Raw genomic sequence first — 18,307 nt, forward strand, 5'->3', positions numbered from 1 at the left:
AATTGAGTATTTCATACTTATCCATATCGAAGAAGACCATAAAATTAGGAACATAAAAATGTGAGAAAAAATAAATTTTCTCCATGTGATAAATTATTACAAGCAAACATATAAATATTTCTTAAATTCCAATTATAAAAAAACACTATTTCGAATCACTAGATTACTCACACATCTGATCAAGTATACTAAGTTTTTAAGTACTTTAAATTTGAATGATTTGAAACTAAAAGCATATATTACGAAAGGTGTGAAATAATTGCTCGTCTAATGTTTTGTAAAAACCCAACAAATTGCATCTTGTCATGATATTTTAAGAACTCACATCTTTTGTAACAATCATGGTTCACCAATAATCAAAATTTTCAACTCCGAGAATTATAGTTCATTCACAATAAAATATTGGATCACTTGGAGTATGTCACAAGTCAATAAATGTTGCTGAAGACTTATGGTGCAACTTCCACAAATTTGGCTCACCCCAAGACTTTTTCACCATCGATACAATTTTCACCATAACCCTACATTATCATCAAGTCAATGTCCGTATGCAAACTTGTGGAAATATGCTAACATTGCATCATGTGTCAAGGTAAAGCAAATATACTACAAGGATGAATTTCGTTTCTTTTCAAACAAAGTCATTGGCTTCTCAAACAAGAAAGACAATCATAGCATTCGATTAGAGCCCTTTATTGAACCTTTTTGTTTTTCATGTGTCAAGACTATTTGCAATCCTAGCAACTTATCTTGTGTGCTCAAGACTATCTTCTTTAAACCTATGATAAAATCATTTATGGACTACACTATACCACTTTCATCGTTTAACTTCCACTCGTGTAATCCTTATTATATTAACATATTCTAAACTTTCACTTTCCACAAGCCAAAATTCATCATTTCATTAAATATCTCCACACTAAACATCGTTTAACTCATAAAACTTGCCACACGTCTGCTTCACTTCTAAAAAACCAACAAAAACATGAATTTCCACACTATTCACAATACCGTAGTACATTTAGAAAATCTTATATAATGTGAAAGTTCTAACAACATTACAACCAAATAACATTCTCATTTAATGGAAAAAAAAAATCATTACAATCACATAAAATTTTATCCCTGACCTCCATTATAAGAGCGCTATCACCAAGCATCATATCACTTGCACAATTGAGCGAGTATACCAAGTTAAAGTCATTTATATTAAGATAATTGGAAAGCAAAAACATTTTTTTAAAACACATTAAACTCATCATTTCTTTAACCTTTTAAACGTAGGATAACCGATCTTCTAATATTTTGACAAATTTTAATACCTTTAAACTTATTACTATAAAATATGGGATACAAATATTCAACTGAATTATTTTTAACAAAAAAGAGTCGCATGTACAATTTATTTACTAGAACTATAGGGATATGGAAAGAAAATTTGTACTCTGACCTAAAATAAGAGGTCCAAATGAAAAATCGATACTTTCTTTAAACCAATGAAAATTGACCTCCTACTCGTGTCATCCTTGGTAAAACTACCACTTTAATATAAAATGCATTATTTTTTCTCTTTTCTTCGTTTTAAAGTTTTTCTCTCTCTTTTTTTTTTCGGTTTTTTCTCTGTTTCTTTTTATTATCTTCTTCTTATTATTATTTTATTTTATTTTTTGCTGTTTTGGAAGATTTATTCTTTTCATTTTTTTCTTTTGCATTTCTACTACCTTTTTCCTTTCATTTGTTTTTGTGTTTCTTTTAAGTATTGGGCATTAAGTCACAAGTATATATAGTACAAGTAAAACAACATCAAATATTGGATCATTGAGTATTGAACATTAGGTAGCGAGTATCGAGGATTTAGTGTCTAGTATATAACATAGATCATATAACATCAAATATCAGACATAACAAATTAAGTGGTATTCTTAGTTGCAAGCGCCTTAATAGTTTTCAAAGACGAATCGGTAAATTTACAAAGTTCATATAAAAAAACCACTTTTTATTAACTCTGAATAATTTTTCATTTAGACCTTGAACTGGGAGCAATCCATACCGATCCTCTCATATTTATTACACACTTCCAATGTGATGAGTATTTTCCTTTTTGAGTTTGACACCATCGTAGTTGTGGTTCTGTTCCCAACAAAATTAGGCTAATTAATTTTTATTTGTTTTCATATGCTTTGTTTGTTTGTTTTTCTTTTTAAGGAAGAGGGGAAATCAAACCATATAACTAGTGATTCATAATGCACATTTATATATGAGTTGCCCTATATGTTTACTTTTGGTTATGTTTGATCTTGTTAAGTTAGTTTCTTTTACTGAATTAATAAATTATTTGAATCTATTTTCCACACTTGATTGAAAATTATCATGGACATATTCTGAAGAGCATTGGCCACTTGTTTGTTCAAAAAGCAGAAAAAAAAAATGGAACCCAATTTTAGACATTTCGGTTACTATAAACATAATTAATAAATACGAGTGTGCAGTGACGTATCCATAAATTTTGTATAGAGAGCATTATATAATAAATACATTAAAAAATGTAAAAAAAAAATATTAATAACTTCAAAGATTAATTAATTTAATATGTATTACAACTGTCCTCTACAAATTTTCATGTTTCCACTCTCTTTTTTCTTTCAATTGGAAAATCCTTCACTAACAAAACATTTCCCTCCTGATTCTTCACTTACTTCTCGTTTGAACAAATAGTAACATAAACAAAATGCAGCATCCTTAGAAATATATTCAAACTAATTGAGATATTCTTTAGACCAAGCTGGATTAATTAGTCTTGACTTTGCCCCAAACCTCTTAAATGGAAAGGTATGATTTCGAAGATGACAAGGATCTTTTTGTAGATATGTTCTACGAACTTGATCTTGAATATTATAATTATATTTAGAAATTCTAGTTTTTTGTTATGAATTTGATAATATTATAATCAAACAAAGTCAAATGACAAGATTGAAGTCATTAGAATTTGTGTTTCATATTTTTGTTATGATTTGATCAATCGTTCACAATTGTCTCAAGCACATCAACTACTGAAGAGAATATTGTAACTAAACTCGTTAAAGTGTTGTAATGTGATCCCCATCGAGTATCTTCTAGTATTTTAATCATTATCTCTTGATTTAATCCTTGTCCACTTGATATTTCACCAATATTTTGCCATTATTTAAAGCTTAAAATTTTTTCATGCTATGTTTTTATCGTAGAATATCTCGATGTTTCGCTGATACTCCAACAACATTCACTAAATTTGTAGCAAGAAAAAAAAGATCAACAATTTCCATAGGGGCAGATTGGCCCTTAACAAATCTGCCCCTGCAAGTGTGTAGTCCATGTTGTCTGCAACAACAAACATCTATCAAACACGTTTGATTAAGAATGACAAAAAGTAGATATAACTTAATTAATATGTACATGCATTTTAATCTTTGTTTGGTAAAATTTTGGTTTTTAGTTTTTCGTTTTTAAAAATTAAGTCTATAATATGATTTCTTCCTCTAAAATTCTTGTATTATTATCTATCTTTCATTAATATTTTAAAAGTCAAGTTGGATAACTTTTAATAAGTTATTTTTATTTTCTAAATTTGGATAAAAAAAAGAGGTAAAACGTGGTAAATAAACTTAATTTTCAAAAAACTAAATAGTTAACAATTGGAGGTCTTAGCACCAAAATGTTTGTAGTCTATTAATTAGTACTTCATCAGCTCCCTTTTAAATATAATTACAATAAGATGTTAAAATCCGTGTTCGAATAAAATACGAAGCATAAAATCAATGAAAAAGATGTTTAATTCAAAACAATAGATAGAGAGTGTAATAAGAGTTACAGTCAAAACCTAAAACCCTCAATCTAAACATAAGTTTAAGATCCTAATTTCTACATGTCGAAAAGTATCATATCAATAAAGGTTAGATGATCCAACCGAGATGAAATAAAAAAACGAAAAAGAAAAAGAAAAAATAGTCCATGCTTAAAGATTCAATTTTTCCCCCTCTCGTATTCAATAAAAATTTAGTTGAAGTATGAATGCAAACAACATTGAAAAGACCATATGAAAACATAATTTAAAAAATAAAATAATGAAAATCAAAGGGCACCAATAACCTCTACTTCCTTGACTTTTTCTTCCTCGCATGTTTGACTTTAATATAACTAATATATTAATAACATGGACCTTCAAAAGTTTTCAAATAGATCATTCACGCATACTCTTTTCAAGAGTTTCCATTTCTCACCATTAGCATACTTTTTGTTTGGTATAATATATATATATATATATCTTTTTGTTATCTTCCATGGGGTTTGACTTTGAAGTTTGAATAAAAGTTTAACTATTCTTTGTTTCACATATAAAGTAACAAAAATTTAAACTTTTAAGTGATATCTTGAGTAGAACGAATAACAAAAATGTTATGTATATTGATAACTTGCGCTTCAAAATAGTAGAACACTAATATTATGACCTAATTCAGTTGACATCAAATATAAATATCAATCTCAAAACTAGTTTCAATTCTTCCTCGATTTTGTTGGTTTGGAAGAAAATGGTTAAATTATAAAATACCTTCCCCAACTTTATGGTTTCTTTAAAAAATAACTTTAAATTTTCGAAAGAATAAAATTATTAGAACTTAAAATAAAAACTAAAATTTTAAGTTAAAACCGTAGTTTAAATTTACATTTATATATCGACATTTCTATTGATATTTTTCACTTTTACGAGGGTCCGATATCAATAAAAGGGTAAATCGATTTTTTCATTACATCATAAAAAAGTTCACGAATCACCAAAAATAAATAATAAAATGACATTAATATAAATAATAAACATGTTTACTCATTTACAATAATAAAACATTTATTTACTAATTTAAGTTTATTTTTGAATTTTTTGTTTTTATAATTTTTCTAGAGATATACATGGAATGAATTCGATCTATCCATCATTGTTAATATTTTAAAGGTTGCTTAAAACATAGAATTCCAAAAAATCTCACAAAATTACAAAATATAAATTTCTCCTTAAAATATACTGAAACAATAATTAGTCAAATAGAAATAATTTTAAAATTATGATTTTAACTTAAAATTTTGATCAGTGAAAAAATTGACGTAGAACTTCGGTTAATAAAAGTATTATTTTGTTGCTAACATAAGCGTTTTTATGAAATTTTTTAAATAGTTTAGATGTATTTTTTAAACAAAATTTTATCCATTTATATTCAAAATAACGGTAAAAATATTTTAAAAATTGTGAGAGTATTTTTATTTTTAGTTCAAGTGTATTTAGGAAACCTTTTAAATAGTTCAGATATTTTTTAAACAAAATTTTACCGATTATTCTTTAAACTTTCGAAAATTTGAGTGTAATTTTTTTTACACAAAGGAGTAATTTATTTTATAATTAAAAAAAGTGGCCAATGAGGATATTTAGCTGTTCATATTAGAGTAAAGTTTTTTTAAGGGTGTCGCTTTCGCTGTGAAGGGAAATGAGGGGTTTGGTCATCCGAGTAGGTGAGAACACGCAAAGAGGAACAAGACGATCTGGCGAGATGAATTTTCACTTACTGGTCGAATTGGGTTGGTTGAATTTCGAGCCAAAAGACTCCACAGCGCCCGCCAATCTTTGTCAAACCAAAAAGGGGAAGAAAATTCTTTACAGCAAAATCTCTTGATCGTCTCTTCTTCCTTGAAATGGGAACCATTGGCTGCAACCACCGATCCCTCTATTTTCTGTGGTGCACTTTGCTTCGAAAAATGATCATCGGTTAGGGACGATCCCTTTTCACTATCGTGGTCTATTTTTCTGTGAATTGGAGAGAGAGAAGGCTTTAAGCCTTCGATGGAGTATTGATTTTTGTTCTACAGCAGGTAATTCTTGTTAGTCAAGCTGTATTTTACCTGCTGAGTTGACTGCATTTCTGGGTTTTTGGAGTTTTCTTATATTATATGCACGATGGGTCTGTAGGGTGATTATTATCATTGTCTAGTTTTTATAGTTTTTTCCCACTTCATTTGATTTGATGGTCTGGATTCGATTTGGTTACTCTGAGCACGAGATTAATTCATTAGTTTAAAGATTTTGTTAAAAGGTTTTCAAATTTTATGTTGGCGGTAGAAATACCATGGTTGCAATAGTCTCAATCTCTGTGTTATGGTAATCGATCAAATGAGACCATTTATTTCCTGCAGAATTTTACAGAATTACGGCCCCAAGTATGAGTTGCACCTGCTTCGGTTCCTCTACTTTGGAGAAGAAACGAATCTCTATACGTGCTGATAAGGAATTGGACAGTAAGGATTGAATAAGCATAGTTTTTTTTTTTGGTTTATGCAAACGTAGATATAGAAAATGCATCACTTCAAAAGTATATCTGGGGTATACAAATGAAAGAATTTAATTGATTAAAGTTGTGAATACAATAGACAAATATTTTATTTATAGCGAAAGCAAACTAATCCTAATTAATAAAAGAAACTTGATCGTAATCCTAAATAATAAAAGAAACCAATCCTACTCCCGATAAACCAAAGAAACTAATCATAATCCTAATAATTTAAGGATTTGACCATAAGACCCTATTCTTACTAGTCAATATCAGCAAATTTATGGATGTATTTGGGTTTCAATTTCCTGACATATATTGTAAAGAATATTTTTGCATGTTTTGTGTTTATTGGGCTTACTAGCGTATGCTTTATGTGGTTTTTCTTTTTGCTTTGTTTTCTGTTGCCTAGTCGACTTGCCTGAGAATGTAAAACAAATCTCCTTCAATGAACTAAGATCTGCTTCGGACGATTTCCATTCGAGCAATAGAATTGGACGAGGAGGTTTTGGAACTGTTTACAAGGTAAAAAAATTTATTGATATTGTCAAGAATGTTCAATCGTCTGGTGTGATGTCTATAATGTGCTGGGAATGGGGCATGCAGAAGTACACTGGGGATGGTATTGGGGGCAGAGTGCATGCCCAATCTCTATGTATTATTGACATACGTTAAGGCATTAGATACTTAAAATCTTCCTACGGTTTCTTTTTTCTTTTTCTTTTTGGAACAGCTGCCTAACCTTTCAACATTTAGGGTCAAGAAAATTTTTAGAAAATTAATTTATAGGTAGCTGACTACCATGGATTGAGCCATTCACCTCTTAACCTTTTATGAGACTATTTCTCCTTACTACTAAGCTAACCCATGATGGTTGATGAAACATTTTCCGTTGAAAGTAACGTTTGACTACCGACAGTTTTTTATTTTTATTTAGTTTTTTATTTTTTATTTTCTGTAATCTACTTTTGAAGATGTTTTTAAAATCATAGTCAAAATTTTTGAAGTTAGAAAAGCAATTTTAGAAAATCTATTCTGGATTTTGACACTTGGCCAATTCTTTTAAAATTATACAAAAATTTTAAAGTTAGAAAAACCACCTTAGAAATAAACCATATCAGATGTAAGCTAAATGGTTGACATTTGTTCTAATTTCTACACAGGTAGGTGATTGTTTGGTGCTTGATATGTTTAAAAGCACTTTGATTTAATGAGAAAAAATATAAACAATATATTGTACAATACCCTCATAATTGGTTTCTTTCTCTTGTTCCTGCATGTGTAATGAATCTTACCGTAAGAACATTTGTTACCAGGGCACATTAAGGAATGGCGTACAGGTTGCGATAAAGAAACTCTCTATAGAGTCTAAGCAAGGCGCTCGCGAATTTTTGACTGAGATCAAAACCATTTCAAATATTAGGCATCCTAACCTTGTTGAGTTGATTGGATGCTGTTCTCAAAAAGCTAACCGGATCTTGGTATATGAATATCTGGAAAACAACAGTCTCGACCATGCTTTGTTAGGTATTTAAGAAGATTTTTCTAATTAAAAAGCACGTATCTTTGCACTTCTTTGTAATTTATTTCCTTGAGAAGTCTCTTTGAGGTGGGGTGAGGCTGGGGGAGGGAGGACCTGATGGGTCTGTTGATTGCCCTTAAAACACTTTCCATGTGGTTTGAGAGGATGTTACCTCTTCCTACCCTTCCCACTTATAGTATGAACTTACAGCTTTGTAGTAAATGCAATACTCTTGCAGCAGTAATAATATTTTCTTCTATTCTTTCTGTGTAGATCCTAAAAAAACAAGCGTCCACCTGGATTGGGGGAAGAGGTCCTCTATTTGCATTGGTACTGCTAGGGGTCTTCAATTTCTTCACGAGGAAGCCGTTCCACATATTGTGCATAGAGACATCAAGGCTAGTAATATACTCCTTGATAAAGACTTCAACCCGAAAATTGGTGACTTTGGATTAGCCAAACTTTTCCCAGATGATATTACTCACATTAGCACAAGAATTGCAGGAACAACGTATGTCATATCACAATCTTTTATCCTGTGTGTTTTTCAATTTGATTATCCGTACTCTTTTTTACGTTGTTTTCATTGTGGTTATGCTACACCATACTTCCCTATTGCATTTTATTAAATTTTGCAAAATCAAGTCTGTTGTGGATAAATTGCCTCAATTTGGCTTAAGGATCCCTCTTCCCTCATGCATTTTGGCTGTGGTTCTCTCTCTTTTGTTTAACATAAAGTTTCTTCGTTTCTTATATAAAAAAACCCTCAACTTGAATGTTGTTCATTTTTCTATTGTAGCAAATGTGTCACCATTGTTCATGCCATAGCATAGCCTAGAGCATAACATTCAGTCATGATGCTAAGTTTATATTGTCCGAGATGCTATCAGCTTTTTATCAACATTAAACACTGTAACCGTTCCAGCTTCTCCAACTTAATTGGCACGTTCTTTACAAGAGGTCTTATAAAGCTAAATTGCACGTGAGTCTATTTTGGTGGAATCGTTTTAATGGCTTTAGTTTTAGGTTAAATTTTTATTCACTAACTTGAACAAGATCTGTTCTATAGGTTGTAGAACTATTTCCTTGAGTTCTATCACCTACGGTTTTACTCACTGACTTAATGCAAGATTCAATGGTCTCTCTTTGGTAGCGTCTTAAGGAAGAAAGATATAATCATTTGGCTTAAGAAATAAATGGAAAATAGAAATCAAATTTACAGATCTCTATCTTCTATTTCATTGGCAGAGAAATAAACTTTCCTGCATGTTTGTGTAGGAGGGTACGGTTTTAGGGGAAATTGTTATGTGGGGAGTTTGTCTATGGAGTTCCTTTTGTTTTGTTTTGCTTTTTGTTTTTTGTTTTTGTTTTAATATAGAAACAACATATTTCAATGAGAAAAATTGAAGTAATACATACAAGAGCATACCGAAAAACCTAACCGATGTAAAAAGGAAAAAATCCTTTACTAAGTAAGATGTTACCTAGAGTACTAACAAGAAGTCTTCGAAACAGATACAGAAACATGGAATCTCACCAAGGACCAAACGTCACCTTGGGTCCTTTTCACACCTCTAAATACTTTGTTGTTTCTCTCCTCTCAAATATGCAACAATAGGGACACACTCCGACAAACCTTAAAACGCAGTCTTCTCCTTGAAAGGTGGATGAAGGAGGAAATCCTTGATCGTTTCCCGAACATCTTTTTGGTGAGCTAACTCAAGATCAAGCTCTTGATTAAAATGGTTCCATACGGATCTCACAAACTAAAAACTCCTAAGAAAGTGATCTAGGTCTTTCTTTGCCTTCCGATAAAGAATATAACAAAAAGACACCATAAGCATAGACATTTTTCTCAGAAGCCTATTCATAGTGTTCACGCGACCGAGTAAAACTTGTGTCGTAAAGAACTTCAATTTCTTAAGGATCTTAATCCTAATAGCACATCAAAGGCTGCCTCTGTAGCAGGAGTGGGATCCAACAAGAACGGAGAAAAGACTTTCAAGAAAAATTCTCGATAGAATTAGGATTCCGAGCATGAATATTCGTTATAAGAGTTTTATAATTGCTTCCTCTTTCTTGTTCTTTGTTGTAGTGCTTTTCTGTAGCTCCTTCGAGAGTTTTTTATAATTTACTTTTTCTAGTGGTTTGTCAGTTCGTTATTTAAAAACAGTAAACACCAATTTCTGACCAATTTCTCCGTTGGTTGAGGTAAATTTACCAATTCTTGAGAGCTATTGACCTACCTCTAGGGCTCTTATTTTCTCCTAAGTTAGTATTCTTTCACTTAAAAGTTACTGTAACACCCTGTACATATTTTAGGAGACCTCAGTATTCTCTAGGTTGGCATAAAGGTTGTTTGATATGCCAGGACTAAACTCTCGTAAGACATAATAGACGAATTCCTAAATCCGTCAAGTCAAAGTGTAAAACTTCGAAGATATAATGGTATGTGTATGTTCCATGGCTTGAGGATCAAGATCTTAGGAGCGTTGGCAGTGACCATGGCCACCAACTAAGAATCTTTTGCCTTATATTATCTATCTTAGTAGGTAGTTCGTACATATCCCATGTTTACTCGTATTATTTCTTCCTTAAGAATGCAATTCATTCTTGGACCTTTTATGACATCTTTTGCCCTATTCTTGATCTCATAGGCTAAGAGATAAGTGGAGGAAATCTTTTGACCAGGGACATTGCCCATGGAATTGATAACCTAAAACATGATCGTAAAGTTTCTGCCTGTTGATAGAATCTCTCCTCTTTTATGCTTTGAAATTTTTTAGTACCAATTTAGTTACCAAGTTTTTATATCCAACAGAGATATATTTCATCTATTAGTATTACAATGTATTCAAGCCAGGGAATTTGTTGAAGCTATTCGGTGTGGTAAGTTTTGATATTTGGTCAAGTGCTTCTGATTATTTCAGATTTCTTTTGCATCTTTGTTGACAATTGCTTTTAGAATTCGCCTTCAATAATTCTGCTTTAGCAAGTAGATGTAGTGTAACGGACTTCCTAGGATAGAGACAACAGTTTTGGCAATAAAGGTGAAAGAGAAAATGGTTGCCATTAGGTAGGGAAGGAACACAGGTTTGGAGGGGATTTGATACCATGAAATTGGTCTTTGTATCTTTTTCTTGTAATTTAAACTTGGGCAACATACACTTTTGGTGTTTGAGGTTTGAGCTTATGTCGATTTAGTCCCTAGAGTTTCAGCCTAAAAGAAAACTTAGAATTATCTATCTCATATTTTGTAGCCTTTTTTTGTCATGAAGAGAATAAAATTAAAAAGTCTAAACCTAAAAGAAAAATATGAAATAAGAATAAAGTTGAACTGGAACAGAGGTAAGTGATGAGTGAGGCAGCAGTGGTGGGAGGCGAGTGAAGGAAATTGGCAAAAAGGATGGTGGTTGGCGCTAGGTAGAGATGAGAGGCCACAGTGAGGCAAGGCCTCCCGGTTATAAGAATTTCCACCCAGGGGGTAAGAAGGTAAATGGACAATAGTAAGTTATTTTGGCAGGAGGGAACACGTTGAACAACCTGACCTGTGGGGGGCTGGGGTTTATATGGGTTTCTTATACGTTGTGTAGGTGAATGTTTTTAGAGACCTGGAGAGCCGAGTAACTTTGTTATTTCTTATTTGCATTTTTGTTTGTTATATAATAGCTTGGAACTCTGTTCTTGATATTGTTTAGTGTATAACCTAATGACCACATAACCCTAAATTGAATATTAATCAACAATTATTTCTAGTCAGCAAGATATTATCACTGACTCAAGTGCCACGTCATTTTCCTTTTGGACTCTGTTTTTGTGTTTTTCTTTATGAAATCAACAACTTCCATTGAGAAAAAAATGAAAGAATACAAGGGCATATAAAAAAACCCGCTCAACAAAACTGCCCCATTAGAAAAAGGGACCAATTAAGTAAAATATTGCCTACGGAATAGGTACAAAAGTTCTTCGAAATCGAAGCCCAAAGAGATGCGCGAATTCTAACCAAGGACCAAATCTCACTATGCCCCCTCTCCCTACCCCAAAACACCTTGTCGTTCCTCTCGCCCCAAATGTCCCAAATAATTGCACACACCCTAGCAAGCTAGAAAAAACCCCATTTATCTCTAAAGGGCGGATGGAGGAGGAACTCGTTGATTGTCGCTTTGACAATCCGTATACCAACAAAGCTAAGATCTAACTCTTGAAGGAAAGAGCTCCACACGGCCGTCGCAAATTGGCACTCCTAAAAAAGATGATCAAGATCGTCCTCCGCTTTCCAACACAACATGCAACAAAAAGGCTCAACAAGTGAAGTTTTCCTCCTAACAAGCCTATCAACTGTATCAATCGGATCAAGCAAGACTTGTTAGATAAAGAACCTGACTTTCTTAGGAACCTTAGTCCTCCAAACCACATTAAAAACCAACTCCTTAGGGGGAGCAGGATCCAACAACAGACTAAACATAGACTTACAAGTGTATCCCCGACTAGAATTAGGGTTCCAAACTCGAAAATCCTTTCTCCCCTCTCTAAAAGATCACCCCTCAAGCAAGGAAAGAAGATAAGCCACCTCCATTGTTTCCCTAGTCAAATTACGACGGAATCCAAAAGAGAAAGACACGGAAGTCTCAGATCTCACCAAAAGATTCAAAATAGTACAATTTTTTAAAGAGGATAAATGATACAGATGTGGAAAAATCGAACAGAGGGAATTCTCCCCAACCCACTAGTCCTCCCAAAAGTAAGTGTCCTTTCTATCCCCCACAAAACAACAAGCAAACTATGAAAAGGTAGGGAGCTCAAAAGAGATATCTTTCCAAGAATTTCGGACCGTGCTTGCTCGTAATAATCCTATGCCATAAAGAATCAATTCAAGATTCAAGATAAAAGCTCCAAAGCCACTTTGCCAACAAAGCTCTGTTACAGATTCTAAGATTACCAATCCTTGATCCCTCTTGACTCATAGGGCGCCCTACCACATCCCAACTATCCATATGGGAGCCGTGACCTTAATCCACTCCCTCCCACAAAAGATCTCTCATGTATTTTTCAATGCTCTTACACACCAAGCTAAGAGCTCTGAATAACAAAAGATAATAATACATCGGGATACCACTCAACACGGATCTAATCTAAGTTAATCTACCAGCTTTAGAGAAGAACCCTTTCTTCCACGCTGCCAATCTCTTATGAATTTTCTCATAGACAGGATTTCAAAAGGACACAACTCTCGAATTACCACCCAAAGGGATCCCAAGGTAAAAGGACGGGAAAGAACCCACCTCACAACCAAACACCTCCGTTCAAGGTTTTTGTGTTGATTAATTCAAATAAAGCTGCTCGTTGTTCTTGTTATTGTGTAGTATGAATTTGCAGGAAATCTTGTTAGATACCTAACAACCACATAACCCTTAATTGAATATTAAATTAATAAAATTTCTAAGTACAACCACTAGCTATTGTCAAAATGTGTTTAAGTAACCATTTAAAACTATCTTCCAAACATGTTGAAGTTTTAGGGACCCACATGAACAACATTAGGACCAAGAATTTATTTTTCTTTAAACTTCATACATTTCGTAGTTTTATACATGACACAACAGCCATACACGATAATATTTAAAAAGAAAGCAGGGAAAAGAACAGCAAGTCTGACCAAAAAGAAAAAGAAACCTAATCTGGAACATTACTCGGGTGCCTTCAGGAAAGAATTATGAATTTATGAGCATTCTACTGTCTGGGGTTCATCTCTGAATCTTATATGTGCTAATTTTTCAGAAACAAATGACTATCAATTCCTTCATATTGATACATTAGACAAGTCTTGTGTACACATTATGCCTCGTATATGGGCTGGTTGAATTAAATTGTAGGAGAAGCAGTATATGCGAATGGAAGGGTCATTTAAACCAGTCAAAAGATTAAAACTCAATACCAGAGAATTTTAACCTGGGGATTGATTCTCTTTTGCTGATAAATACAGTGAGTTTGTTATTTTTTTTATATGTTTTATTTCTTTTCTGTTGGAAGAGAAAGTTATCGGCCAACAAATTAACGATTATATGTAATTTTGTGATAAGGCTATTCAATGAAAACATTACAAATGAGTGGGGAATAACTAGAATGAAATAAGGACATTGAAGAAAGCATATAGTACAGGAATAGGAGTGAGCATGTGGGAGCTGATTAATAGGAGGGGATGTTTGATTTCTTACACTTAGTTGGGGACATGCATTTTAACTGAAAAGAGCTCGTTATGCGAGGGAAATGTCCATGCAAATAAAGAAAAATTGTTAGATGAGTGAAATTACCCACAAGTTATTCCATAGACTAATATATTATACAAGGATCCGTCTTTTATGTTCCCCCCTTGGGAGTTGACACTCAGAACTATTGCATGGTTTGCTTTGTTAAACAGGTTTAATTCAGTCTTACTTTTTTTGCCCATATGTCTTTGTTATGCTGGCCCTTGGGCAGATCTCGGCAGATGGAGAGAACGTTTATCATTTAATATGTTGTGTTGTACTGATGTTCTTAAAGTACAATTTTAAAGAAGAATTGCACGAATACCATTTCTTATCTTCTTGAAACATTGTTTTCTGCAGTGGTTATTTGGCTCCAGAGTATGCATTGGGAGGTCAACTAACTCTGAAGGCTGATGTGTATAGCTTTGGAGTCCTCATCCTTGAAATTGTTAGTGGTAAACGTAGCAGTACAGTTTTTGGGGTAGAAATATCAGTACTCTTGCTGGGAAGGGTACGTTTGCTCATATCCAAATTTATAGCTTCCTTCGTTCTTATGTACCTGCTATTTTCGTTTTATTGGTACTTCACTGCCTTAGCATCGCTGTTGGGTTGGGTACAGCATATACTGATGACACACGTGAAATATGTGAATTTTTGTATTCTCGTTCTGAGTTTGAAATTCTTGAGCATTGAGTGATTGTGCCCCGCCTTAAACCTGTTGAAAGAAATGCTCAATAGATCTATCTAGATAACAGATACCATTTTCTTTTGTGTCTTTCCTCATATGGAATCTCTCTTCTATTTCTTTACCGGCTATCCTGTTGCTTATTACCATCGGTAATTGTCATGAAACAGGTGTGGGAGTTATACGAAGAAGGAAAACTCTTGGATATAGTGGATCCCAGACTAGGAGATTACCCTCAGGAAGAAGTGCTTAGGTACATGAAAGTGGCTCTTTTTTGCACACAAGCAGCTGCAAATCGACGGCCAGCAATGAGCCAAGTCATTGACATGCTCACAAAGAATATCAAGCTGAATGAGAAGCTACTTACTGCCCCGGGGTTCTACGGAGGCTTGGGGACTAGTGACATTCCTTCAGTGAGCAAGAAGACCTCGAACGCTTCCACTAGCAACGAGATGAGCTTTGCAGGCATCTCCATAACTAAAATCACTCCCAGATGAAGAAGATTGAAGTTCAAGACTTAGGCAGATTATAAAAGGTTGAGTTCATGAGTATTAGTTAGTTTGATTTGGTTGGAGCATCTCATTGTTAAAATTGGGTAAATAGTAGAGCTTTATTTTGTTGGGGGTATCGAGTTGCATACACAAGTTGCAACCTCATGATCTTTTATCAACTGGTATGATGTTAATACAATTCATATTTTTCACCATTGAAATGAATGTTCCAATGGCTCTTATCTCTTCTCAGTTTGCTTAGATCCTGCTTTCAAATTGTCTCGAAGGCAGTGAGCGGGGGAAATTAGAAGAGCATTTGATAATTTTGTGTTTTTCTTCTATTTAAATAAACACAACATTCATTATCGGGGAAAAGTAAAAAAAGAGAAAAGAAAAAGGAGGGAGGGCAGATGAGATATTCGCCCATACCAAATATATATAAAAAAAAGGATTACAAAATAATTCAGAAGTAGAAGAGCAAGTAGAAAAGAAAAACCAATTCTAAAAGGTATCATCACTTACTTTCAATATTTATACACCATAATCACTGATGTTTGTTTATAACCAATTAGGTTTTTGCTAAGTAAGTTTGGAAATTAAATCTGTAATTTAACCAATCAAGGCAGTGGCCTACGAGATTCATAGTATGACATATTTTATAATCCAAACTAATCATTTGGACGTAAGTTTGTATAAATTATATCATTTTCAGTTTTTGATGGAGGGAAGAACCAATTTAATATATGGATTCTGTATTTCTTTTTTTCTTTTGTTGGTTTGAATTATTTCTGGAGATTTTTGTACGAATGATCTATGATAACCTATTTCTTGAAAAATATGAATTCTAACATTTTGATTAGATCCTATCAATACATTTTTACAATTCTATCTGGATTTTAAGTTGACAACTTCTCTATCAGTTAAGATCACAATTTGTTAGTATTTTCATTAAAGATGACCATGTGGAGCCCTAACATTATACTAACCCTATCATGATCTCATTTTTATTACTGATTTTCAAGTGAAAAATATGGTAATACGGTCATCCTTTACGCCTAAATTAAATAAAAGTGTCATAGTGAGATTCGACGTAATCTGATAGAAATCTATTTTGTAAGGAGTGAGTTGTCAATCATAAAGTATTCTCAAATAAATCATGGTAAGAAAACCATGCCTTTCGTGTCATTTTTAATTATTTTTTTCAACTACTTTTTTTGTGTGGGTGTATTTTAAAACTTCCATGAACTACACAATACTAATTAAAATAAAAAGAAAAATAGAAAGACCGGAGTTCGAAGACTTATTTACTATTATCTCTTGATTTTATATTCTATTTGTTTTGAAAGGGATTTTATATTTTAAAATATTTAGAGGAATGATCACAAATAGAAAGAAAAAAAAAAAGAGAGAGACTATTTATAAAATATATAAATAAAATACTTAGATGTGCTAAAAAATCTGAATAGTTTCAAATTTTCTGTTATATTTGAGAATGTTTATTAAAGTTTATTTATTAATTATTATTATTTAAATTTCTTCATTTTTCTAAAAAACAAATGGATGGAGATTTGAAACATGACATCTGCATCCTCTTGAATGACACAAATTAATTTATTGAGGATAAATTTAAGACTTCGTCAGTTAAATTATTATTATTTACAAATTTTGAAATAAAAAATCTGTCCAAGTAAAAAAGAAATATACAGATACTTCATTACAAACAGAAGTATTTTTTTAAAAATTAAAATTAATTTTTTGATCTAAATGTTTGATTGATTTTGCTAAAACTAATTTCTGAAACTTACACGTTTTCAAATGTAGTAAAATGTAGCAAAATATTTATAAAATATAACAAAATATATTAATGATAAAATTGATATCTTAATAGGCTTATTAGTGTTTACTGGTGACATGATATATACTAATAGCAATATCTATCATTGATAGGATATGAGTTTTACTATATTTTATAAATATTTTCGATAGCTTTGTCATTTATGATAGTTTTCCATCGTTTATACCGAGATTAACTCAAGTGAATCTAATAATTTGCTTTTCCATTTCAACGATCATCCCAAGTAACTTTTCCCTTCATTTGTTGACAATCAAGTAAAAATTAGTCTCTAACATTTTATAAATATTCGTTTTTTTTTTTGCAAAGGTATTGAACTAAAAAAAAAAACTTAGAACATGAGGTTTAGACACTATGAAAACACAAACATAACTCAAAGGAAAAGGATCCAAGGAAGAAAACACTTGTAAGTCTCTTCAATAGAAACCTCATGCCATTTTGACAACGAAGAAAGATTTAAAGATTTAAGACCGCATAACTTGACTAACCAATTATGGAGGGTTTGGGTAGCCCTATGGACCCACATATAATGCTTACACTAAATATTATAGATAATAACAAATCAAACAACTTTTCAAACCTTAAATTCTCAATCGATTACTCATACTAAAATAACACATCAAAATGAGCCCAACGAACAATCTCGTGGAAGCACGCTCCACTATACCACATAAGATGATGTCTTCTCACCATATACTAATATGATCATACCTATGTAATCAATTATCTCCAAATTAAAAGAGGTTAAATCAAGTCACACATTATGCTTAGATTACATGTATCCTACACACTGACGATTAAAAACACTCTCGAGTGACAAGGAAGCTAGATCACACAATCCTCTCTATCAATCTAAGAATCCCAATCACAGAATCTAAAAACCAACTTTAGAGAGCTAGTTTATCTAATACAATCAATGTTTTGTTTTTAAAAAAGGAAGTTATATATAACATCAAAGCGAAGAACCAAGCACTTTTGAAAAGGATTATCTTTGTCTAAAGCGGAAGATAACAACCCTAAAAAGTTTGCTCACTGAAAAACCTCATCTCGTCTTCCATAGAAAAAGATCTGTTTAGCTTAACAACACCTTCCATCCCATTAACAACAACAACTCGAATAAGGTTACAATTACAAAAGGGAAAAAACATGCTCAAATGTTTGAGCC

The 18,307-nt window shown here is 32.4% G+C and overlaps 1 protein-coding gene across 1 annotated transcript; it reads left to right on the forward strand.

Moving 5' to 3' along the window:
- Positions 1-5,507: 5,507 nt before the first annotated feature.
- Positions 5,508-15,511, forward strand: LOC103486231 (putative serine/threonine-protein kinase). Its single transcript, XM_008444106.3, has 7 exons — positions 5,508-5,892; positions 6,214-6,315; positions 6,760-6,872; positions 7,664-7,874; positions 8,143-8,380; positions 14,475-14,625; positions 14,970-15,511. Exons 2-7 carry the CDS (start codon positions 6,240-6,242, stop codon positions 15,294-15,296), a joined length of 1,116 nt encoding a protein of 371 aa, XP_008442328.1. The 5' UTR covers positions 5,508-5,892; positions 6,214-6,239; the 3' UTR covers positions 15,297-15,511.
- The last annotated feature ends 2,796 nt before the right edge of the window (positions 15,512-18,307 follow it).

The sequence above is a fragment of the Cucumis melo genome, chromosome 12 (genome assembly GCF_025177605.1).
Source record: "Cucumis melo cultivar AY chromosome 12, USDA_Cmelo_AY_1.0, whole genome shotgun sequence".
Lineage (NCBI taxonomy): Eukaryota > Viridiplantae > Streptophyta > Magnoliopsida > Cucurbitales > Cucurbitaceae > Cucumis > Cucumis melo.

Excerpts from the sequence above, each read along its gene's own strand:
- LOC103486231 (XM_008444106.3), top strand. The coding sequence starts at position 6,240 with ATGAGTTGCACCTGCTTCGGTTCCTCTACTTTGGAGAAGAAACGAATC. Across the intron at positions 6,316-6,759 it reads TGCTGATAAGGAATTGGACA|TCGACTTGCCTGAGAATGTA; the intron begins GTAAGGATTGAA and ends TCTGTTGCCTAG. Across the intron at positions 7,875-8,142 it reads TCTCGACCATGCTTTGTTAG|ATCCTAAAAAAACAAGCGTC; the intron begins GTATTTAAGAAG and ends CTTTCTGTGTAG.